The sequence below is a fragment of the Taudactylus pleione genome, unplaced genomic scaffold, assembly GCF_031769625.1.
Source record: "Taudactylus pleione unplaced genomic scaffold, aTauple2 ptg000070l, whole genome shotgun sequence".
Lineage (NCBI taxonomy): Eukaryota > Metazoa > Chordata > Amphibia > Anura > Myobatrachidae > Taudactylus > Taudactylus pleione.
Genome location: NW_028284472.1, coordinates 13,291,661 through 13,318,375, shown reverse-complemented (window position 1 = coordinate 13,318,375; position 26,715 = coordinate 13,291,661). Strand labels below are relative to the sequence as shown.

The window sequence follows — 26,715 nt, the reverse complement described above, 5'->3', positions numbered from 1 at the left end:
CAGCTGCGCACGAAGACGTGGAAACATTAGTGTGATCTCGGAATCAGGCCCCTTATCCAGACTTATCAAGGAAACACTTCAGCGACTCGTATGCAGGGGCGTATCTATAATGGGTGTCAGCGCTGCACAGAACACCGGAAAATGGCCGCCGCTGCCATTCTCCCGGCATTCTGCGCATGTGCAGTAGACTCTGGGCACACTCTAGTGTAGTAGAGACTGCCGGCCACCGGGGAGAGAGGAGGGGGCCCGGCACGGGTTTGCACACGGGCCCCCTCCTCTCTTAAGATGCCACTGCTCGTAATACATTTTTTTCGAAAGTAATGCTGTCAACAGCGTTATGTACGGGGGAATGCCTACACAGTTGTAATGTTATATAAAGAATTTTAACTGTGTTAACATTATGACTTTAAACATGATGATAAATTCTCCCGTTAACATAATGCTGTTGACATTTTGACTGTCAGCAGCATTACTTTAGACCAAGGGGTAATCTAAAGTAATGCCTTAGAAAGAGATAAAGTGAACAGAGATAAGGTACCAACCAATCAGCTCCTAACTCACGTTACAGGCTTTTGAAAAATGACAGAAGTTGATTGGTTGGTTCATTATCTCCATGTACTTTTTCTCTTGCTAAGGCTTAGGACCTGATTCAGACCCGCTCGCTAGATGCGATCGCTCACACCCAGCGTATGCAAATTCGGCTAAGTGATGGCATGGCAGGTGCTCGCTCGAAAAGACTTTGTTTTGGCGAGCGATCACTGTGTCTCTATAGACGCCCTTTAGCTTATGAGGAGACGCCCATTAGCGCCCGTCATCTCCAGGAAGTGTATTCACACATTGGTACATCGAGGACAATCGGAAGCGATCGCAGCGCTTGTGGTTGCCTTACCCTACCGCAAGTACTGCGAGGATTTCAATGTAAAACACAGGCATGTGATGTGTACTATGACGCTGCCTGATAATTATGCACGCCTCTGAAACGGCATTGAAACACTCAGGCACTCCTGCGTTCGCACCTCCACACCCCCGTTATTAGAGTCCTGCCCCTGTTACCACCCACAAACGGCCTCTCCTGTCACTCATTACACTGGGCTGTCTTTGCTGGGCGAGCGAGCGGATTCCGATCGCTCCGAGCAGGGGCAGATTGGGACGCCGGGCCTTTTCCCGTTGGGCCGGTCCCTATATATGTGTTTAGGGGCCGGCGGCTGCCTGGCGCGCTTCCGTCACTCACCACTTCTATGATCCGCCAGCCCGGCCCCAGCTGCCGCGATCGGAGCTGTCCAGCTCCGATCAGGCAGTGTTACCACTTCTGCGCATGCACAGAAGCTTACTCACCATGAGAAAATGGCCGACGGAGCCTGTCAGTCACCACCAGTGCACGGTGCGCCACTGACAGCTCCGGCTCCAGGACAACAAGCAGCAGGCACACACACAGTACAAGACGGCACAGTAGCATCCTGCACACAGGAGCCGGCAACCTAAAGTTTCTGACTGTCAGTCTGTGTGACAGTCAGTAAGTAAGCTGATTTATCTATATTTAAAATATGTCTGCCTGTCTGAATATATATATATATATATATATACTGCCTATCCACTTGCTATATTATGTGTATGTATGTGTGTGTATATATATCTGTATATATATATCTGTATTATACACATCACTGCAATGCTCTCTGCATTATTTGGTGGTGACTATGACTCCCTCTGCATTATATAGTGGTCGCTGCGATGTTCTGTGTATTTGGTGGTCACTGTGATGGTCTCTGCATTATATGGTGGTTGCTACGATGTTCACTGTATTATGTGCTGGTCGCGCGATGCTCTCTGCATTTTATGGTGGTCGCTGCGATGTTCTCTGTATTATGTGGTGGCAGCTGTGATGCTCTCTGTACTATATGCTGGTAGCTGTGATGTTTCCTGTGTTATGTGGTGGTCGCTCATAAGGAGGGAGTATCCCATTCCATCAACAGACCCCGTCCTTTTAACAGAGCCCGCCCCCATTAGGGCTGCTTTCAAAAATTTCCCCGGGCTGGTTTACCATCCCAATCCACCCCTGGCTCCGAGTTGTTCGCGCACGCGCAGAATGAAGCGTGTGCATGCGCGGTCGCTTACCATCGGCCGCTGGTTGAGCTCCTTAGTACATAGACCCCCAAATTACTACTTCCCTTCAGTCACATGCTGTGTGCAGGAGACTAATTCTGAAAATATCTAAACTCCCACTGGACAGTTCTAATGCCTGTAAATGCTGCCATCTTTAGCTAATCTTTAGCCAATAGATCCAAATGGGTGAGGTATATTTTGTCTACATTCACTATGGCCCTCATTCAGAGCCGTACGCTCTGAGCAGAGCGCACGCTCTGAATGAGGGCCGTCCTCCATAACTATGGAGCGTCCCCCTGGACGCTCGTATAGCTGTGGGTCACCACCCACAGCCTATACGAGCGTGCAGTTTGATGGCCGCGATGGTCTTGACCATCGCGACCATCGAAACTGCGAGCCGGAGCCTGCGGTTGAGGTTTTCAACCGCAAGGCCCGGAGTGGTTTTGGCTCTATGAGAGCCAAAATCACTCCCACTGACATCACTAGTGAATCAACATCGACAGCATCGACAACATCGACAACATCGACAGCACGCCCCCTTTGATCAGACACAACGAGCGAAGGACTTTCCTTCGCTCGTCGCGTCTGGCGCATTATGTTGACACGGTTCATCATGTCGACACTGATGTAATGTTGAAATGTTGACAATGTGTTTTTAGTCTAATTCTAACGCCAACGCTAACCCTAATGGTAACTCTTACACTAACCCTAAAGCCGAGTATACACTAGATGATATGTAGTCCGATCTGGCAGATTGGCCGATATATCGTCCACATCGGTCAGTGTGCACCGACTATGTAGCTGACTGCGCGCTTCGGCGTGTCGTCAGCGTCATCGTCAGTCGGACCTGCACGTTCACTGGTAGTCCCGTTAGTAGTTACTTCACTAAGTAGCTGGGTCAGGGGATCAGTGTCGAGGAGCCTAATTATGTTTCTCTTCTTTACATCCTGCAGAGAGTAACGTCCGCTCGTATATACCCCGCCTACCATACAGCGTTCGACACCTTTAATTATACAGCTGAATATATAGACCCAGGTAAATCCATGAATTCTAAGTATATAATGTGTTGGTGTCACTTGTATAATACCAAACTAGGCATCTATGTAATGGGACACTACACTGTCTGATATACAAATGGGGTCATATTGTCCAAGTGTATTGAGATGATTTTCCATCAAGTAATTGATACCAACTATTTATTGCCAGCAATGTAGCATATCATAATCACTATACAGTATGTATTATTTCCAATTTGAAAGGATAACAATCAAATATACATGATGGAGGCAGCCATTTTGTGGGCTCAACAAATATTGATAACCCTGCAGCCTGCATTCAGTCCCCAAAATGACTGCCTCCAGTAGCAGCAGGCAACTGGTGCACTGATACACACCTCTCCTCTATATATTAATGGTTTACAGTTCTCCAGTGTTATTCCCGCTTTATTCTGTTGCTTGATTGGGGGGAGGGGGTATCATGGTAATGCAATCATAGGGGGTGCTGTTTTTAAGGTCATATAGGTATCAAAGTAGTGGAATCATTAGTATTATAAAGACAATTTCATGGGTTCATAATTACTTTACAGGTTCTTCTTAGTAGGACCGTCAGCCGTTATAATCTACTGCACGCTCATAAACCCTCACAAATTACCTGTTCCATAAAGTAATGAGAATTTAGAAGTAATCACTTTTACTGTTGTAGTGTTTAATACCATTTTGTTTTACTAACCTGTCTATCCATGGCAATGCCAACCTACTTGTGTGGGCTCCTTGCAGGTTTCACCAGCCACCAGACGGTGGCACGCACGGCTGGCAATGTCCTCCTGCGACTAGCGGACAGTCTTATCCTACCTTTAGGAGTGAGAGACTATGTGGAAACCTTGGATAATTACTATAATCAGGCACTGACCTTTCAGACCAATCTCGACAAGTATAACATCTCCCTAGGTACGTGGTGAAAGTACTGACAATAAGGGGACATTTTGCTCTGGTTTGGATTTGTCATCGAACTGTAGTTTTTTTTTTTTTTTAACTGTTCCTGTGCTAATGTCAGCAGGGGTCCGAGGTATGTGATAGATGGATGGTTTGGTTTTGTAAATGCCCCATGCAACTTATGCTAATGTTTGTTGGTACTGTCAGGGGCAGAACTATGGGAGGCAATGGAGGCGCCTGCCGCCGGGCTCCAGCACTGAAGGGGCACCTCATCCATTGCCCACAACATATTAATTCCACTTAGGGCTGTAACTATGTACCCAGAGAGTACCGTCATGGACACCCAATACATGGCACCTGAGAAGCCACTATACACTAGTGGAGAGCTCTGTGTCAGACCATCAGCTCCTGCCTCCGTCTATCTATAGCCTGATCCTGGTGTTCCTGCTCCTCAGCAGCTTCCTTTGTCAGGGTGATATGTCTGGTGCCCCCTCACCCACAATTCTCTGTCTCACTCCTCCATGACATGCCTATAGTCTGTGTGCAACTGGGGGTGTATCTGCTTGCGAAACGCTAAATTACAGTGTCATCGGTTATGGCGGGGGGGGGCACCAAATTATAACTTGCCTCCGGGCATCTGGGATGAATTTACGCCACTGGGTACTGTACTTGTACAATGACAAATCCTTTCACTCATCCATAGTTTTATAATACACCTGGTACCAAAGAAGAGTACCAAGGTCAAAAGTGAAACCTTCTGCAGCCATTTGCTTAAAGACGGGCTCTCTCCTGTCTGGCCAATTCCTTATTATGGTGTCTTGTCCCAAGGTTCAGCCTGTTGGAAATTATGTGTGTGCAGGTCTTGCTATTGCAGAGTTATGTAGGCACACACCAGTGGATGACTCACACTATGAATAGTCCAGTTACTTAACCAGTGGCGTTGGCCTATTGAGAGATAGCAGGTACAGCCGTACTCACTATTACATACACACTGGTGATAGTGCGGAGCAGGGTTCTATACAGCTCCCCAGCCGATGAGCGTTTGCTGCAAACGGGTAGATGTGCAGGGATTCTGGAACAACTTTATAGCAGGTAATTAACCGGGTTCCTCATAGGAGCTAAGTAGGAGAATTCTGTCTCCAACAATGTCACTCTACACAGTAAAGTCAAGATGGCTCCTGCACATGCTCAGTAGTGATCTCTGTGGCCATCTTGGAACAGGGCTTGAAGCCTTCCTGGAGGGTCAGGAAGACTGGAGTCTACGCAGTAGCGCACTCCTCTTTCAACACAGCTAAGTTCCTCATGAAAGAGACATATCAGCTGCCCCTGCCCAGTGGTGCCTTTGGGAATCTAGAGATTCACTAGTTGTAGGCTGGGTCACTTTGATACAGCACAAAAGGAGACAGAGAGACCTGTGGTATAAGATATTATGAGGTTTGGAGGCACTAATTCAGTCCTTAGTACCCTGACATTGTTTGCTGAGAGAGGAGAGAGACAGATTTAAGGGAGGAGCACAAGGTTTACAACTGACAGGGGCTATAAGACCCAGATAGAAGCGAGTGCGGTTATATTAGGCTGATATCTGCTTCCAGATCCATTCCGGCGGTACTCACAGGTCATTGAATGGGCCCCTAGACTTGGAATATTAGCTTCACTGGGTTACGCACAAATAAATCTACAGTCTACAGGCTGAGAAAAGAAATGTTTATATCTGCTGATTTATACACCAATATTCATTTTCCCTCCTGGGTAGATGATTTCAGCGTACGCCTCTAACGTCTTTACTCACTACTCATTACATTAGGACGCAGTCACCTGATCTGGTGACTATCTCTGTATTTATCACAGCACAGCCATCCTGGCATCCATTGCTCAGACAGGGAAAGACTATGGTCATCGCTTACCGGCCCTCATGGGTACAAATATCAAATCCAAACACTTTGGGGTGTATTTACTAAGCGGCTACTTCTGGTTTTGCTTGTTAACATTTAGTTATATAGCGCCAACATATTTAGTTGCGCTCTACAATTGATAACACAGTAATAGAACAAGACTGGGGGAAATGTATCAAACATTCTAAATAGTGGAGAAGTGGGCAAGAGGAGAAGTTTCCCATAGCATCCGATACACTTCTAGCTGTCATTTATCAAGTACATTCTACAAAATGATAAGTAGAAGCTGATTGGTTGCTATTGAAAACCTCTCTACTTGCCCACTTCTCCACTTTTTAGAAGCTTTGATGCATCTCCCCCTACCCTCTTACTGTTAGAGCGGAGCAGGAGTACGGTAACCAGGGGAGACCCTGGATAACGCCACCTCCAGGTGGCATTATTATCACAGGGCTTTCCCCGGTATTTTGTTCACAATTTATTTCTAGTAACTTGCACACAGATCGCATTTCCCATTACAATTATGGGAAATGCGATCTGATTACTAAAAATACTTAGGGGTTGGAGTAGAATTTTACAAATTCTACTCCAATTGCCCTGTAGTAACTTTAGGTGAAACTAAAATAATGTGAAAAGGGTGTGAAAACACCCCTTTTCACTTAATTTTAGTAAAAATAATGATAATAAATAGAGCCCTAGAGGAGAGTCTTGTTGTGTGAGGGAGGGCATTCCACGGAGTGGGTGCAGCCTGGAAAGAGTCGGGAATGGGAGCATGTCATGCGTATGGGTGAGAGGCCCAGATCTTGCACAGAGCAGGGGGTAGCGAGCTGGGAGATATTTTGAGGCAAGATACGAGATGTATAATGGTGTACTCTTGCTTATGGCTTTGTGTGTTATTATAAGTGTTTTATATTGGATCCAGTTTAATACAGGCAGCCAATGTAAAGGCTGACAGAGTGTCAGAAAGTCTTGCATGGATAATCAGTGTAGCCGCTGCATTCAAAATAGCTTGTAGGGGTGTAAGTCCGTTTAGGGCAGGGGTCAGGGAACTTTTTTACCCCAAAATATATTTAGATACGCCAACGTTACCCCCTTGATTTGAAAGGAAGGAAATCATATAGTAGTGCCCCCATATAATGCCCCTGTAGTAGTGCCCCCATAGTTATGCCCCTATAGTAGTACCCTCATATAATGCCCCTGTAGTAGTGCCCCCATATAATGCCCCTGTAGTAGTGCCCCCATATAGTGCCCCTGTAGTAGTGCCCCTGTAGTAGTGCCCCCATATAATACTTGGGTCAGAGGGATGCCCAGATTTCCGATAATCGGGAATCTGCGTGGTTCCTCTCACTGCGTCCGCAGCTGAATCACCCCCTGAAATTACTCTGCAGACCAACATTAAAGACGATGTCTAGCAGGGCTGCCATCAGGTTGGAGAATGCCAGTCCTGGAATCCCGTTCCAGAACAGAAGGTGGCCCATCCGCACTGGCACTGTGTGGCTGCTGCACTTAATCTCCCCTGCTGTTTGTAATCTCCATATGCTAAGCTTTGCCAGGGTCAAAGATTGTGGAATGATAATGCTGTCTGCCACAATCTGAATGTATCAACTGGAATATATTGAGTGCTGAGCTGCTCATGAGCCTACCAGGTACTGTGACAGTGTGTGTATGAAGCTAGCCCCTCAGCCCCGAGAACAATGTAATTTAAGAGTGTCCTGGTTTTATGGGATTGTGTGACAGTGTGTAGGCAAAAACCTAAACCTGGTCAAACTACACCACCCTGCCAAATTTGGTGGAGCTAGGTACAAAACTCTTGTTGTGCATAAAGGATAGACAGACACTTTCTCGCTTATTATATAGAAGATGCCAGAAGCACTGTTTGCATGTAAATAAAGTGTTTTCCTTGCAGTAGTACTAAACTGATCACTGTGTTCTAGCGCCATTAAGGACGGCTATTAACCGATACAAGGCAGCAGCTGATTCTCTGGAAGAGAAAATTAAACATCTTCAGGGTACAGATAAGAAGTAAGTGTATTGTCAATATATTGCCAAGTTCTGCTGTATAGTTATAATCACAATATAAAACAACCTAAAGTCTACCTGTACACTGGGGGAGGTAGCAGTTGAAAGGTAAATAGACTCTTATTTAGTTGAATCTCTATGCAAATCATTATTTTTCTATAGTGATCCCTGTACTCATTATCTGTCTAGACAAACATTTATCTTCTTCCTCTGTGTGATTATGCTGACAGTGCACACACATAATCAGAGCTGACTAGTGCATTCTCACTCAGCTACCGTAGCCCGGCCGGACCTACCCCCTTTCTGTATAGAAAAATGGTGTTCATGAGGCTGACTTCATGATGGGAGGTCTGCTCTATATCAGACGCCGGGTTGGGAGGTTTGCTGTACCTTGACATTCGGTGAGGTCAATGACTGGGGAGGCACACATGAATATGGGTATGAGTGCTGGGAGCCTGTCTCACCCCCTACTCACTGTAACTCTCCCCTGACTACACTAAGCTTCAGTGCCCATTGATTCTCCTACCTATATCACTGTGTCTTCTTTTGCTGCTGCTGACTGAGCTCCGATCTCTAAACACTGTAACACTTCCTGGTCACATGACACATCCAAGGTGTCCATCAGTGCTCAAGGCACACACCCCCATACTCAGAGGCATGCCTTCTATTAGCTCTCTTTCTTTGCAACTTACTGTCTTTGCTTTGGCCCCACCCCCAGCTCTGCAAGCAGTGTCTGACTATACAGAAGCGAGGCTGAGCTGTTGCTGCCTCATGTCTCGCAGTTGCAGGGAGCTCCACAAAGCTGGTGAGTGTTACCTATAAAAATGATTGGAATAAACAAAGAAGATGTTTATAAGTTATAAATATCTTCTTTGTATTCTAATAATTTTTATATCAAATCTCAGGAGTATGACAGGGGAGGCTCAGCCTCCCCTTGCCTACCCTGAAGGCACGTCCCTGTTGCTGTATAATGGCCGCCAGGTTGGGAAGTTTGCTCGATGCCAGCCACCAGGTTGGGAAGTTTGCTCTATACCAGCCACCAGGTAGGGAAACTTGCTCTATACCAGCCACCAGGTTGGGTAGTTTGCTCTATACCAGCCACCAGGTACGGAAGTTTGCTCTATACCAGCCACCAGGTACAGAAGTTTGCTCTATACCAGCCAGCAGGTTGGGAAGTTTGCTCTATACCAGCCACTAGGTTGGGAAGTTTGCTCAATACCAGCCACCAGGTTGGGAAATTTGCTCTATACCAGCCACCAGGTTGGGGAGTTTGCTCTATACCAGCCACCAGGTTGGGGAGTTTGCTCTATGCCAGCCACCAGGTTGGAAAACTTACTCTATACCAGCCACCAGGTTGGGGAGTTTGCTCTATACCAGCCACCAGGTTGGGGAGTTTGCTCTATACCAGCCACCAGGTTGGGGAGTTTGCTCTATATCAGATGCCAGGTTGGGAAGTTTGTTGCTATCAGACACACGATTGGGAAGTTGGCTCTATATTAAACACCAGGTTTGGAAGTTTGCTCTATACCAGCCACCTAGTGGGAGGTTTGCTTTCTATACTAGATACCAAAATTGGGCTTAGTTTTGTAGTTACAAGAATCACTGTGATGCAAAAAGTGGAGCTCTTTATTAGGTTATTAGGTTAATGTCAGATGCATGCATTGATAACAAGTATAGCAGGAAACAGCATATTGGATTGAGTTCTCTGGGCCTGATTCAGAGCCGGACGCTATTTGCGGACGCTCGTTCAGAAAAAGGGGCTGGCTATTTAAATTAAGCGCTCGCTCTTTGCGGTCTGTTGACGCCTCTATGTCTGAACGAGTGAACGAAATATGCGCTCACTATTTTAGAAAAAACGCCCCCTGGCCGCTCGCATCATACGTCATCTCCGCTATTTATTTGATTAATCGAGTACATCGAAAGGCGTATGAACTGCTCGTAGTGCTTGTGGTTGGATTTTCCTACCGCAATCATGCGAGCAGTTCTGGCTAAAAGACAACCAAGTGACGTGGTCGATGACGCTGCTTTGTTAATTATGCACACCCTTAAAATGCCGGTTTTGACCGTTTGGCACGCCTGCGTTCGGATCTCCACTCCCCGTTTTCAAGCACCTTCCCCTGTTACCACCCACAAACGCCTCATTCTGTCACTCAAATTAGCGGGCATTCGCTAATTTGCGAGCACACGATTTTCGACCACACTGACTGGTTCGCGCGTGCGTACTAAAACCCATACGCATGCGCAGATGTGCAAACATTGCTCGGAGCGAACGAGCGGCCGCTTACGTGCGGCTCTAAATCAGGCCCACTGTCCTGAAGAGCTTACAGTCTAATTGGCGGATGTAGAATACTACACCAGTTTGCTTAGTGCATCTTGCCTGATTTTGCACAGCACACTCTAAGAAAACGAATGCACCTATGCAGACCTGCATGCATTTTGCATTTATCAAAGGCGCAACAGCGGTGGGAAGGCGCATCACACGTAGACAAAGTACAGTAGGGGCGACCAGCAAGCAGGCGCACATACACCGCTTAGTACATAAATTCACAGTACAATTTCACAAGTATTCTGGTTTAAGTTACGGACATGGCTATAAATGACAGACCAAGGCTGGGTACACACTAGGCGACCCATCAATGCGCCACCCAATGGTACGACTGAACAATATATCGGGTGGGCGGTACATACTGCGTGATACAGTGAACGACCGCTTGATATATCGTTCACCTGCACCATGCACATTCCTGGTGTCAGCAGCTGGTTCGCTTTGTTGACCGTGCATGCAGGCCAATGGAACGACCCCGATGTCGGTGCGCGTGAGAGGACCTAGTGCATACACACTAGATGATCTGGATGATATGTTAGTCCAATCTGGCAAATCGTCTGAGAAATCTTCTAGTGTGTACCCAGCATTAGGAGGCAATAACAGTAGTTGTCGAACTTTAGCTTGGCATTTAAAGTTAGACAAGGATGGATTTAGTTACGGGAGTAGAAGGATAGAATTCCAGAGGTCAGGAGCAGCTCAGCTTCGTGGTGTGAGTCAGCAATGGTGGATAATGATGCAGAGGAAGTATCAATCCAGCGTTAGTGTCACGTTTGGCTTAGAGGAATCCCCTACTAAGGGGATGGAAGCTGAGGTCCCTGGATGAGAGAGGAGCCGTAGGCGTGGGGTCTGGATATATGATCTCCTCATCCACAAGTATCAAACATTGACGAGACCTGTCCAAAGGCGCGGAGTCTAACCAACTGGGAGGTGTTCACCAGTGACCCCTCCAAGCGGGATATGGGTTTAAGCTGCACCCAGCTGGCAAGTCGCGGCCCTTTGGACACATGTCTGATATTGTGGGAATAGAGATAAATAACCAGTGGCCCTGGAGATATACTTCTACAAGAAGCACTGAGAACTGGTACTCATATGGGTAAGGAAGCAAGTGCTTGAGGCACTGTTGGGCAAAGGTGTGGCACTATCAGCTTTACCCTGGAGGAATGGTAGATGACGCACAGTTGTGTCAGCAGGTGGTAGTATAATGCTCACAGGCGAGAAGTTCAGACGCACTGCTGCACAATGAGGTGGCACTTGTATCGCACACAGGCAAGGTGGTAGGACGCACTGTTGCACAAGGAGTCGGCACTTGATTCTCGAGGATATCGCGTAGGGAACCTAGAATCAGCACATTTTTTTTTTCAATCCACCCCTGTATATTTCTATAGCACAATCATGTGTGTCTAGTATGTGGACCAATATAGAAAAACCATTAAGTTTAGGGTTAGGTTGGCCCTCCACCTTAATGACATTACGGCAATAGCTCCCTAAGATGCAAAATCTAGCTTCACCCTAAACGTAATGGTTATTCTATATATGTCCTCGACAAGCGCGCTATTGATCCAATTCTTGTACTGATGAGCGATAGGACGCACAGAACAGCTGTATGCAAGAGGCAGTAGTGTATCTATAAGGCGCTGGCATAGGAGATAGCTATCTTCTACGCAGGTACCACCTTTCCAAAGACATCACCGGAATGATGGCGCTGCCGGCACCAGGTATGGGGCGTGGGCAGGAGGTCGGAAGTGCAGCACATGTGCTCCCATCTCTTATAACGCCTCAGAGCAAAATATCCCACTTGCCAATCTGGACTAGTACAGCGGTTCTGGGTGTAGTTGCTATATAGGGTTATATAAGACACATTTTGTATGACTCGCCCCATTATTTCTTCAATGCAGAGAACATCCCGTATTTCTGGTTTTGTGAAGGTGCTTGGAGTATAAATAGGTTACATGTTGCAACGTCCCGTTTTCTGTACCTATAAATATTGTCTATATTTCCAGGCCACTCGAAATTCGGATGATTAACGACCAGCTAATGCTTCTGGACAGAGCTTTCATTAACCACTTGGCTTTCCCGGACCGGTTGTATTTCAGGTACACATTGCTATTGTGATATGATCGGGGTAGGGGTCCCTCTCCTGGGGTAGGTGGACAGCTCCTTACACACAGCAGCCAGGAAACAGCACTCCAGTTGTGGGTTTTCGTGCAAGCTGGTCGGCACCAGTTTTTATTGTGCAACACCAATAGCCAAATAAACCAAACACAAAATAACTCCTAGCCTGGCTGGGCACTGACTAGACAGGTAATTTCCTCTCTACAAGTGGCAAGGCCTACTACCTCACCACAAACACAGCACTTTCAAAAGGTCACAGTGTCTCTGAACAAACCTCAGTGTCTGTTCTCCCCAGGGTGTGTGAGCCACTGCATCTAAACTCTTAAACAGCTATATTGAACCACTTCCAGGTGTAATCCCTAATTGCCTGCTCTCAGGCTGAAAGGCCTAACACCTGAAACGGCCCTGTGGATAGAGCCCTCCCTTCTCTCTCACATCCACACCCCCGGGACCCATTCTCCGGCTTTTACCAAAAGCCGACCCTCAAGTCTGTTTGTAAAACAGACTTTTCCTGGGGGTTAAAATACATATTACAGGAATCTGGGACACATATACATGCCATCCCTAACTTCTCCAGTGTTTCTATCACACTATTTTATTTGTGGTTGACAAAATATTTACACAAATTCTTAATAATTGCATTATACTTTGTTTCACATTTACCTACTTGTATGGTATTATGTCTACTTGACTAACCCTTTTTTCTAGGGGAGACACAAAGTTGATATTAAGAGAATCGTACCAATCGTACTAAATTGCTTTGTATCCCTTCACCTTCCACCCAGCAGTGCTGAGAGAGAGAAATGCTGCCAGCACTGGTGGTCGCAGTCTGGCCTAGCTGCTCATGAAGATAGGACGGGTTGGTCAGTAATGCAGACACTGGTAAGGCACACATCCACTAGACGACAGGCAAAAGACTGCACGATTACGACATCTGCAATTGATTATCGAACGATATCGTTATCGTTCAATTTAATCGTCTAGTGGATGTGTGCCTTTAGAATTCAAGAGATTTGAGAGAAACAGAGAAAAGAGATTTGAGAGAGAGAATGAGACGGAACAAGAGGGAGAGGCAGAGAAAGAGAGGGAATGAGACAGAGAACAAGAGAGAATGAGGGAGAGAGATTGAGAGAGAGAGATTTGAGCAAGAGAGAGAGATTTGAGAGAAAACATGAGACAGAACAAGAGTGCGAGGGAGGGAGAGAGAACAAGAGTAAGAGGGGAAGAGAGAACGAAAGCATGAGAGAGGGAGAACGAGAGAAAGAAAGAGAGAGCGAACGAGAGAGAATGAGAGATTTTTAATAGAGATTTGAGTGAAAAAATGAAACAGAGCAAGAGTGGGAGATAGGGTGAGAGAACAAGAGAGGGAGGGAAAGAGAACGAGAGAGAGAACAAGAGGGAGAGAGGGAACGAGAGAGCGAATGAGGGAGAATGAGAGATTTTTTTTAGAGATTTAGGAGAAAAAATTAAAAAGAGGAAGAGTGGGAGAGAGGGTTAGAGAACAAGAGAGAGAGGGAAAGAGAACGAGAGAGAGAGGGAACAAGAGAGAATGAGAGAGAGCGAACCAGAGAGAATGAGAGAGCGCAAACAAGAGAGAATGAAAGAGAGCAAACGAGAGAGAATGAGAGAGAGTGAACGAGAGAAAATGAGAGAGAGCGAACAAGAGAGAATAAGAGAGAGCAAACCAGATATAATGAGAGAGAGCAAACCAGAGCGAACGAGAGAGAGCGAAACGAGAGAGCGCGAACAAGGGAGAACGAGAGAGAATAAGAGAGAGGAAACGAGAGCGAACAATAGAGAATGAGAAAGAGAGATCAAGAGGGAGAGAGGAAACAAGAGAGAATGAGATAGAGCGAATGAGGGAGAACAAGAAAGAGGGCCTGATTCGGACCCGCTCGCGAGCGCAGGACGCTCGCAAGCGGGTCGATGGTGCCCGAATGCGCATGCGCACGACAGAGGGAGCTCCGTCGTGCGCATGCGCGAGACCCGGCGAGCGACGAGGAATCCGTCGCTCGGGGTCTCGCACCAAAGGGAGCGTGCTGTCGATGGTGAGTGACAGCACGCCCCCTTTGGTGGGCGTACCGGGGGCGTGGCTGCCAGACGGAGGCGTTCCCATGGGAACGCCTACCGTCTGGGGCCGGCCCCACTGACATCAGTAGTGATATCAGTGGGAGTGATTTTGGCTCTGATAGAGCCAAAATCACTCCAGAGCTTGCGGCAGCGAGACCCTACTGCAGGGTCTCGTCGCAAGCCCAATGGTCGCGATGGTCTTGACCATCGCGACCATCATGGACGCTCGCTATAGCTGTGGGTGGTAACCCACAGCTATGCGAGCGTCCAAGAGGCCGCTCCAAGAACAGGTAGGAGGGCCCTGATTCAGAGCGTTCGGCTCTGAATCAGGCCCAGAGTACGAGAGAGAATGAGAGAGAACGAGAGAATGAGAGCGCGAACGAGAGAGAATGAGAGAGCGAATGAGAGAGTGAACGAGAGTGAATGAGAGAGCGCGAACGAGAGAGAATTAGAGAGCAAACAAGAGAGAATGAGAGAGAGCGAATGAGAGAGAATGAGAGAGAGAGCGAACAAGAGAGAGAGCAAACGAGAGAGAGCGAACAAGAGATAGAGTGAACTAGACAGAATGAGAGAGAGAGAGTGAATGAGAGAGAATGAGAAAGGCGAACAAGAGAGAATGAGAGAGAGTGAATGAGAGAACCAACAAAAAACAATGAGAGAGAGCTAACGAGAGAGAATGAGAGAGAGCAAACAATAGAGAATGAGAGAGAGAGAATGAGAGAGAGCAAACGAGAGAGAATGAGAGTGAGAGAACAAACAAGAGAGAATGAGAGAGAGAGAGTGAACAAGAGAGAATGAGAGAGAGTGAACAAGAGAGAATGAGGGAGAGCGAATGAGAAAGAGAGCGAACAAAAGAGAGTGAGAGAACGAATGAGAGAGAGCGAACAAGAGAATGAGAGAAAGCGCGAACGATAGAGAATGAGAGAGCGAACGATAGAGAATGAGAGAGAGCGTGAATGATAGAGAATGAGAGAGAGAGCGAACAAGAGAGAATGAGAGAGAGAGTGCGAACGAGAGTGAATTAGAGAGCGAACAAGAGAGAAAGAGCAAACAAGAGAGAATGAGAAGAAGAGCGAATGAGAGAGCGAATGACACAGAGAGAATTGGAGAGAGAATGAAAGAGAGCGAACGAGAGAGAATGAGAGAGAGGGAATGAGAGAGAGCGAACTAGAGCGAATGAGAGAGAGCGAACAAGAGAGAATGAGAGAGAGCAAACAAAAGAGAATGAGAGAGCGTACAAGAGAGAATGAGAGAGCGAACAAAAAGAATGAGAGAGAGCACGAATGAGAGATTATGAGAGAGAGCAAACAAGAGATAATGAGAGAGAGAACGAGAGAGAACGAGAGAGAATGAGAGAGAGGGAACAAGAGAGAATGAGACAGAGCGAACATGAGAGAATGAGAGAGAGAGCGAACAAGAGATAATGAGAGAGAGAGAATGAGAGAGTGAAGAGAAAATGAGAGAGAGAACGAACAAGAGAAAATGAGAGAGAGGGCAATCAAGAGAAAATGAGAGAGAGAGCAAACAAGAGAAACTGAGAGAGAGAGCGAACAAGAGAGAATGAGAGAGAGAGACTGAACAAGAGAGGATGAGAGAGCGAACAAGAGAAAATGAGAGAGAGAGCGAATAAGAGAAAATGAGAGAGAGCGCGAACAAGAGAAAATGAGAGAGAGTGAACAAGAGAAACTGAGAGAGAGAGCGAACAAGAGAGAATGAGAGAGAGAGACTGAACAAGGGAGAATGAGAGAGAGCAAACAAGAGAGAATGAGAGTGAACAAGAGAGAATTGGAGAGAGAGCTAGAGACAGAGAATGAGAGAGCGCGAACGAGAGAGAATGAGAGAGAGAGTGCAAACAAGAGAGATAATGAGAGAGAGAGAGAGAAAAAGCGAACAAGAAAAAATGAGAGAGAGCGAATGAGGGAAAATGAGAGAGCGCGAACGAGTGAGAGAACAAGAGAGAATTGGAGAGAGAGAACAAGAGAAAATTGGAGAGAGAGAGAGCTAGAGACAGAGAATGAGCGAGAGAGAGCGAGAAAGAGAGAAAGCGAACAAGAAAAAATGAGAGAGAGCGAACGAGAGAGAGAACAAGAGAGAAATGGAGAGAGAGTGAGAGCTAGAGACAGAGAATGAGTGAGAGAGAGAGAGCTAGAGACAGAGACTGAGAGAGAGAAGATTTTGCGCCTCTCCTGGATGTCAGTGTTGGAGTCACGTGTCAGCTCTCTGGAAGAAGTGAAGAGTGTGTATTAGGAGAAGGGTGGAAGCGCATGGAGGTACTCCTGAAGATTAGAGGCTGTCTGTAGGTGGAAAGCTTTCCTCAGTACAATAGCTGGTACACTGTTAAATGACATCACACTGTGAGAGTAGTTAAATGTGTTTCTCCAACAAATACACTGTTACACCAACACACAAGGTCACTGCTTATTTTCGTGTGTGTATCCATAGTCATGTTCTCTGGGCCACCCGAATTTCCAGCTCCGTGGTGACCTTTCCCGGCCTTGCAGATGCCTACCAGACAGCTTTGGAAACCAGCCTCCGAAATCACTGGGATCTTGTCCATCAGCAGCTGACAATCGCCATCCAGGCCGTGGAGAGCGCTGCCTCAACCCTGGAGACTGTCACCGATATATAGATTGGAAATAACTCAGACTCTATTCTACGGGGACTTGCAGAGGACACAGTGGGGTTTTCCTCTTATGATATCACTATGGCTGCCTGGTACTTATGAATAAACAACCAGCTGCATGTTATAGTCATTTTGCCTAATTAGTGACGTTTAGCATTGATGATAATACAACAATGACACTGGTAGAGTAAAGTGATTGTTGTCTGCAGTTGGCTGTCTTGGTGGATGTAGACCTGGATGTCCATCCTCTTCTTGCAGTAGGGATTCTGTGGATACTATAATCATTCTCACAAGTTTGCAGCCATCTGTTACTTTAGCTGAGCTCACCCAAGTAAGTCTTCATTTACCACACAAGGTCAATGTCATTCATTGTCTTTCAGAGTCACATCTCCCACAGGGAGAGATGCACTAAGCCTTGGAGAGTGATAAAGTACCAACCAATCAGCTCCTAGCTGTCATTTTTCAAACACAGCCTGTAAAGTGACAGTTGGTTGGTACTTTATCACTCTTGATGGCTTAGTCCATCTCCCCCTTATTCTTAAGGCTCCTATTTTCCAATATTTAATTTACCCTGCCAGGGAAAGCTGCATGGCAACCATCGAGATACAGACATAAACTTAGAACTGGAACGATGAGCTGCTTATCCAAAGTGGCACCCCTGCTTTATAGATACTACCATTATACTTTATTTATATAGTGTCTATATATTCCCTACTGCTGTGCCACAAGAGAGATACATTGATAAGGTATCTTGGAAATTGATGCAGTTTGTATGTGCTCTCACTGGTTTCCTCAATGTTCCATAGACTGTCAGAATCATTATCTTCTGATGTGCGGCTGTGAGGCCTTAATGATATTCCACAGAGCAGAACAATCAGAGATTATGGTGACCCTATATAAACAAAGGATAATAATAATAACAATATGGAACAATTACAGTGCAGACTAGTAAGACTTGTCCGCATCTCACCCCCCTAAGACATACGTCCCAACCATCAGGAAGCACTCCTGCTTTTGACCTCCCAAACATTGGTGGGTTTGTCTAAGGCCTGATGTAATGACACGCGCTGGTGATTATGATGACAGCTTCGTCAGTTATCTCTTGTAAAATAAAACTAAAATAAATTATAACAACCAATCGGTGTGTTCCTTCCCACTAAATGAATACCCGGCTCTGGACTTGAGCTGGTTCACATTATAACAGGGGAACCCACACTGCATGTGCCTGTTTCAGTGTGGCCAACCCAGCCTGGCAATCCTGAAACTGGTTACCAATTGTATATTGCTGACATGCTGCCTCCCCCCTTAGCTATAGCCCTAAGGGCTATATGCTGTATTCAGCTGTAGTACATTCTCCAACCCGCCCCATGCCTGGCCAGAAAAGCAGGGGATAGTGAGCAGGATGACCAATCACAAGCCACAATCAAGAGAATGCTGCGTGTGATTGGTTCTCCGGCTCAACCACTGCCCTTCACCGCCACTTAATTCAGGGGTGGGGAACCTTTTTCTGCTGAGGGCCATTTTGATATATATAACATTATTTGCGAGCCTAGTGCAGGCCACGCCCCCTCCGTGTGCCATCATATGGGTGCGGGGCCACAATCACCGGTGATTACAGCAATAGCCGGAGCATCCTGAGGATGCTCTGTGGAGCTGTAAGGGCAGCAGTGTGACCATCTGAAGCGTCCTAAGGATGCTCCAGGCGGCCCTGCTGCATAGATTCTGGCTGCAGGGTGACATTCTAGGCACCCTGCTGGCCAGATGAGGCGGCTATCAGTAAAAAGCTCAGTGGGCCAGACCAAATGATTCCGCGGGCCTTATAAGGCCCCCGGGTCTGAGGTTCCCCATCCCTGATTTAATTCATGGCTCTGTATTAGATACTGCAGGCATTATCCCCGGAGCTCCTGCTACAGGTGGGTGTGTTCTCCCAGGCGGTAATGCATCCCAAATAACTCATGAAAATCGGCAGGTCTACGTCTACAATTGGCCTCCATCTCTGCAGCCTGCTCTAAATCAGACTCCTAGACAAAAAAAATCTGACTCAGAGAAACAATATAATGAGGAAGGAATGTTATTTTGTCATGTCTAGCACCTTCTAGAAGATAAAGGCTAGAATCTGATTGGTTGCTATGGGCAAGAACTCCACGTCTAAAAACCCTGCACTTTAGTAAATATACCCTTTAGTATCTACCCCTAAATCTGATGTTGATAAATTGTGTAAACTGAATAAATATAGCCAATTTATAACTACGACATCTAGACTGTAAGCTCCTACGAGCCCTCTATGCCCTTTGTCTTACGTCCTGTGGCGCCTTACAAATAAATCATGATGATAACTATGAAGTGTCTCTCAATTAAACAAAAATACATTATAAATACGTTTCTGTTTTTATTATGTTGGTCAGGATAATCCTGGAAGTCAGCTGAAATTGTGATGGTTTTTATCCAACTACAGATGTGTCCTCTCACATACCTTTGCTGCAGTGGCGCCAAACAGCCCCTCTCTCGCCATGCCCCGTGAGCCTCTGCTAGCGCCGGGCGTCTGTTTTGCATATTTTTTGCCGAAAATGCACCTAAGTATCAATGCGATGCGACTAGGACGCACCAGAAGACTGTGCCTATTAATTTGATATGTGACACTTGTATATCTGTGTTTGACTGAGTCTCTGAATTAGGACGCGATACAATGCAGCGGCCAGAGCTTTTTTCCACACCGACTTCCGTTTACAGACTCAGTCGCACACAGATATACAAACGTCACATATCAAATTAATCAGCGCAGTCTCGTGGTGCATCCCATTGCGACTAAAACGCATTTTTATTAAAAAAAATATTGTCCCACACTAGCAACGTTGCAAGGGACCTGGCGGCTCACTCACGCCAGGCACATAGCGCTGTGTGGCGTATTCAGGCTAGATGTATTCAGGCTAGATGTATGAGGGCATCTTATCTTAAAAAAAAACCTTTATTTAAGGAGTGAGCGTCACAGTACAATTCCTGGTCACTTTTCATAGGAAGTGATATTACAAATATCATAAACATGTATACAGCAAAAACACAGGTAACAGATTAAGGGGTCTATTTACTAAGCAGTGTTAGGAGACAGAGTGAAAAGTGATAACAAAGTGATAAGGTGCCAGCCAATCAGCTCCCAACTGTCATTTTTCAAACAGAGCCTGTGAGATGACAGTTGGGAGCTGATTGGCTGTCATCTTATCACTTTCTTATCACTTTTCACTCTGTCTCCTAACACTGCTTAGTAAATAGACCCCTAAAAGTAGAAGTGCAACCTTGAATCAATAACATCACATTAGGATGCGTACAAAAAAACCCAGGTGATATAGCAAGCCGCAAGGGAATCAGATAGGAAGGAGGCGAACCAGCTATTCTTATTATAATTATTTTAAAAGCTAAAATTTATTGAAAAGAATAGTTAAAATGTAAAAAAAAATTGTACTATAAAGCAATGGTTCCTAAACCCGGCCCCTAAGCGCACTAACAGTCCAGGTTTTAAGGATATCCATGCATAAGCTAAGGTGCAGGGGCGTATCTATAATGGGTGCAGGGTGTGCGGGGCACAAGGGCCCCTGGGTCCAGGGGGGCCCCGCACCGCACACCCTGCACCCATAGTATTACTTACCTCTCCGGAGTCCCACATCGGCTTGGGGGCACGGCACTGCAAAGACGACTGGAAAATGGCCACCGCAGCCATTTTCCCCTCGTTTGAGCATGTGCAGTACAGGGAAAATGGCCACCACGGCCATTTTCCCTGTGACCTGCGCATACTCTATAGACTCTGGGTGCACTCTAGTGCCCAGAGTCTATAACTTTGGGGTTGGCCGTGCACAGCTCATTGCGCTGACGGCCGCCGGACAGAGAGGAGGGGGCCCATGTCAAAGACTGCACACGGGCCCCCTCCTCTCTAGACACGCCCCTGCTAAGGTGACTTAATTAATACCTCAGTCAGTTTAATTATACCATCTGCGCACAAGCATGGATATCCTTGAAACCTGGAATGTTAGTGTGCTTTGAAGAGCGAGTTAGTACCTGCTGCCTGTAATGTGACACTACTGTGACAGTCCCATGTGCATGTGTATGTATAATGTATACACCTGATCTGTAGCAGACCTATATAATATTATTGCATGTTGGACAAGCTCAGCATTATCACAATTGTCTGCAGTTCCGATAAACTCCTATAACATTTATAATTATACATACTGAGGCTTTAGTATCTCATGTAAGCCAAACCTCTAATATCAGTTCCCAGGACAGAAATGTGTATTAGGTGCTATGTCCACCATCAGCCACTAGATGTCCTGGGAACAATTCTACAAATTCTGTCCAGAATTGTACAGGTGAAATTTACCTCAGAATTCCCAGACTCACCAAAGCTGTGATCTGACTGGCAGCACTTACACTAATAATCAGATAATGTAACTACACAGATACAGTACGGTTATTATACATATTTGCTGTCTTCGGGGTCTATTTCCTAAGCAGTGTTATTAGACAGAGTGAAAAGTGATAAGAAAGTGATAAGGTGCCAGCCAATCAGCTCCTGTCATTTTTCAAACACAGCCTGTGAGATGACAGTTGGGAGCTGATTGGCTGTCATCTTATCACTTTCTTATCACTTTTCACTCTGTCTCCTAACACTGCTTAGTAAATAGACCCCTAAAAGTAGAAGTGCAACCTTGAATCAATAACATCACATTAGGATGCGTACAAAAAAAACCCAGGTGATATAGCAAGCCGCAAGGGAATCAGATAGGAAGGAGGCGAACCAGCTATTCTTATTATAATTATTTTAAAAGCTAAAATTTATTGAAAAGAATAGTTAAAATGTAAAAAAAAATTGCACTATAAAGCAATGGTTCCTAAACCCGGCCCCTAAGCGCACTAACAGTCCAGGTTTTAAGGATATCCATGCATAAGCTAAGGTGCAGGGGCGTATCTATAATGGGTGCAGGGTGTGCGGGGCACAAGGGCCCCTGGGTCCAGGGGGGCCCCGCACCGCACACCCTGCACCCATAGTATTACTTACCTCTCCGGAGTCCCACGTCGGCTTGGGGGTCCGGCACTGCAAAGACGACTGGAAAATGGCCGCCGCAGCCATTTTCCCCTCATTTGCGCATGTGCAGTACAGGGAAAATGGCCGCCACGGCCATTTTCCCTGTGACCTGCGCATACTCTATAGACTCTGGGTGCACTCTAGTGCCCAGAGTCTATAACTTTGGGGTTGGCCGTGCACAGCTCATTGCGCTGACGGCCGCCGGACAGAGAGGAGGGGGCCCATGTCAAAGACTGCACACGGGCCCCCTCCTCTCTAGAAACGTCCTTGCTAAGGTGACTTAATTAATACCTCAGTCAGTTTAATTATACCATCTGCGCACAAGCATGGATATCCTTGAAACCTGGAATGTTAGTGTGCTTTGAAGAGCGAGTTAGTACCTGCTGCCTGTAATGTGACACTACTGTGACAGTCCCATGTGCATGTGTATGTATAATGTATACACCTGATCTGTAGCAGACCTATATAATATTATTGCATGTTGGACAAGCTCAGCATTATCACAATTGTCTGCAGTTCCGATAAACTCCTATAACATTTATAATTATACATACTGAGGCTTTAGTATCTCATGTAAGCCAAACCTCTAATATCAGTTCCCAGGACAGAAATGTGTATTAGGAGCTATGTCCACCATCAGCCACTAGATGTCCTGGGAACAATTCTACAAATTCTGTCCAGAATTGTACAGGTGAAATTTACCTCAGAATTCCCAGACTCACCAAAGCTGTGATCTGACTGGCAGAACGTACAGTAATAATCAGATAATGTAACTACACAGATACAGTACGGTTATTATACATATTTGCTGTCTTCGGGGTCTATTTCCTAAGCAGTGTTATTAGACAGTGAAAAGTGATAAGAAAGTGATAAGGTGCCAGCCAATCAGCTCCCAACTGTCATCTCACAGGCTGTGTTTGAAAAATGACAGTTTGGAGCTGATTGGCTGGCACCTTATCACTTTTCACTCTTATATCACTTTTATACCATCTGCGCACAAGCATGTGATATCCTTGAAACCTGGAATGTTAGTGTGCTTTGAAGACCGAGTTTGTACCTGCTGCCTGTAATGTGACACTACTGTGACAGTCCCATGTGCATGTGTATGTATAATGTATACACTATATAATATATAATGTATGTATAATCCTAACACTGCTTAGTAAATAGACCCCTTGATGTGGAATAAGTGCTATGCTTTTAAGCGTCTGGATAATCAGAAACTTTGGGGTCTATTTATATAGACCCCTTTGAATTCTCAGCGTTGCAGTATGTGAGACCAGGGAACAGCCCTGGTAGTCTGCCCTGTGTGCGCGCGAATGGGGCGTGGCTGTTTTAAGGGGGCGTGCTGCGAGTCATGGGGGCCTGGCTTCGCGACACGCCCCCGTCTCTTCCCGTACCGAGCACAGCGTCTTCCTTAAGGGGGGTATCCACTAGACGATAAAGTTGAACGATTGAACGATAATGATAAAACCGTTCGATAATCGTTTGATAATAGTTCGATAATCGTTCAAACATCGTTTGAACATCGTTTGCAAATCGTGCAGTAATTGTTTCTAACGATGTACGATGCGCGCTCCCGCTGGTCGTTTGATCGTCTCCTCCATCGACTGAACATGCAGGTCAACTTCACTTGATTGCTTACAAATCGTTTACACATCGTTTACACATCGTTTACACATCGTTCACGCTGAACGATCAAACGATGAAACACTGTCTGCCCACTATAGCTGAAAGCTCTCAATCACAGATTAAAACAACATAGTTTATTGTTAGATCTTTTGCAAATCGTTTGCAAATCTTTTGCAAATCCTTTGCAAATCTTTTGCAAATTGTTCAGAGTGGAAGATCATATTTCAAGGGAAAATCGTTAAGAGGTTGGACAGGGATAAAATCGTCTAGTGGATGCCCCCCATTAGCTCACATAGTGAATCCAGAGGCGGGGACACTTCCGCCCTCCTCGAGCCGGCCCTGAGGCCATCGGCCCTTCTGGAATTTGCCAGAAGTGCTCGATGGCTAGTCCAGCCCTGTGTGAGAGCAAACCCCCTGCTGCCTGCACCCTATAGGGAGATGCGTGCTGTTGATCTGTTTTACAGTACTTGAGGCAAAGTGCAACTAATCAATTATAGGCTAACTAGGTATATACCTATCTCCCTTTAGTTTTCTGAGGGCACAGTGCTTGTGCCTCACAGCGGTATATTTAATGTATCTGAATCAAAGGGAATAGGGCATTCATTTTTCTTTTTTCTTTTTATGATACGTATCCGGTCAAACGCAAGGATTACGTTATTATGTTTTTGTTCATATTTCAATTTATTGATATAATGATGACATGCTACACTATTACTATGCGGATCTTATTATTAGATTACCGGAAACAGCGCTCACTGTGGCCAAACTGACAGCTAGTACTAAATGTCCTGGGATTTGCCCACCATTAGCACAAAGCATTGCATAGGAATTGTAGGAAAGGATCTCCCAGACCCTTTGTTACCCATCAAGTTTAGTCCTACCAAACATTAAGGGGCTGTTTATTATTAAAATATCTTAAATGGATCAGCTGACACCTTAACTTAATAGACTTACACATGCAGCTTTTTCTGAATGAGCTGTTTTACCTTTCTGGTCTTGATAAGTGCTTTTCAGACATGCATTTATATCATCCTGTATACATGTCACTATCTGTTACTCATCTCCCCTCTGCTTTCTGCATTGAATACAAATGTCTCCTGATTGCAACTTTCTGCTGTATCCAAGGGCAACAAATTTCATTTCTTGAAAATATAAAGACAGGACTGAAAAGAAGAAAGCAATGAAGCATTGTTACAAGAGGACATGTACAACAAGATCATAAATTAAAATGATTTGTAGTTAGTAAAGTATTTTAATAATAGCGACCCGTCCTGGCTTCGCACGGGAGCAATTTTTGAATTTACGGAGACAGTCTTTTTTAACCGAGGTCTTAGCAGATGGCCTTGTAAATGACATTAGTCGTTTTTCCTCCAGACGTCAACATGAAAAGATTTTGGCCCTGATTCAGAGCCGGACGCTCTGACCAGAGCGCTCGCTCTGAATCAGGGCCCACCTCCATAAATATGGAGCGTCCTCCTGGACGCTCGTATAGCTGTGGGTCACCACCCACAGCCTATACGAGCGTGCAGGATGATGGTCGCGAAGGTCTTGACCATCGCGACCATCGCCAGTGCGAGCAGAAGCCTGCGGTTGAGTTTCTCAACCGCAAGGCCAGGAGTGATTTTGGCTCTATCAGAGCCAAAATCACTCCCACTGACATCACTAGTGATGTCAGTGGGGCCGGCTTCAGACGGTAGGCGTTCCCTTGGGAACGCCTCCGTCTGGCAGGCACGCCCCTGGCACACCCACCAAAGGGGGCGTGCTGTCAATCAACATCGACAGCACGCCCCCTTTGATCAGACACAACGAGCGAAGGAAAGTCCTTCGCTCGTCGCGTCTCGTGCATGCGCAGTGCACACCATCGACCCACTTGCGAGCGGACAGCCGCTCGCGAGTGGGTCTGAATCAGGCCCTTTGTTTTGATGTGACACGTAAAAGGGCCACGTAAAGTTGTCCTTGAGAGAACAGCCTCCAGTCACGTTACATGTCTGTCCCTGTGCTTTACTTATTGTCATACCAAAGCCGACTCTTACCGGGAATTGGGATCGTTTGAAATTAAAGAATCATTTTTCACATAAATGAAATAGGAACGGTGACAAAAGAGAAAGACTTAAATTTTGTATCAGTAAACAGGGCTAACATCAATTTTTCTGGAAAAATCAAATAATATACAGTCAGGTCCATAAATATTGGGACATTGACAGAATTTTCAGATTTTGGCCTCTATTCACCACCACAATGGTTTTGAAATGAAACTAACAAGATCTGCTTTAACTGCAGACTTTCAGATTTAATTTGAGGGTAATTACATCAAAACCGGTGAACGGTGTAGGAATTACAACAGTTTCAATATGTGCCTCACACTTTTTAAGGGGCCAAAAGTAATGGGACTATCAACTCAAAAGCTATTTCATGGACTGGTGTGGGCTATTCCCTCGTTATTTCATTATCAATTAAGCAGGTAAATGGTCTGGAGTTGATTCTAGGTGTGACATTTGCATTTCGAATCAGTTGCTGTCAACTCTCAATATGAGATCCAAAGAGCTGTCACTATCAGTGAAGCAAGCCATCATTAGGCTGAAAAATCAAAATAAACCCATCAGAGAGATAGCAAAAACATTAGGTGTGGCCAAATCAACTGTTTGGAACATTCTTAGGAAGAAAGAACGCACCGGAGAGCTCAGCAACATCAAAAGACCCGGAAGACCACAGAAAACAACTGTGGTGGATGACAAAAGAATTATTTCCCTGGTGATGAAAAACCCCTTCACAACAGTTGGCCAAATCAAGAACACTCTCCAGGAGGTAGATGTATATGTGTCAAAGTCAACAATCAAGAGAAGACTTCACAAGAGTGAATATAGAGGGTTCACCACAAGATGCAAACCATTGGTGAGCCACAAAAACAGGAAGACCAGATTAGAGTTTGCCAAACA

General features: G+C 45.8%; 1 protein-coding gene across 1 annotated transcript in view; it reads left to right on the top strand.

Annotated features, from left to right (window-relative positions):
* LOC148533777 (aminopeptidase NAALADL1-like) overlaps nt 1–17,079 on the top strand; it is an 85,520-nt gene extending 68,441 nt beyond the window's left edge. Inside the window, exons 15-19 of the mRNA XM_088467356.1 lie at nt 3,057–3,138; nt 3,879–4,049; nt 7,858–7,945; nt 12,269–12,361; nt 16,893–17,079. Coding sequence (XP_088323482.1) covers nt 3,057–3,138; nt 3,879–4,049; nt 7,858–7,945; nt 12,269–12,361; nt 16,893–17,079 — 621 coding nt within the window. The remainder of the gene's footprint in view (nt 1–3,056; nt 3,139–3,878; nt 4,050–7,857; nt 7,946–12,268; nt 12,362–16,892) is intronic.
* The last annotated feature ends 9,636 nt before the right edge of the window (nt 17,080–26,715 follow it).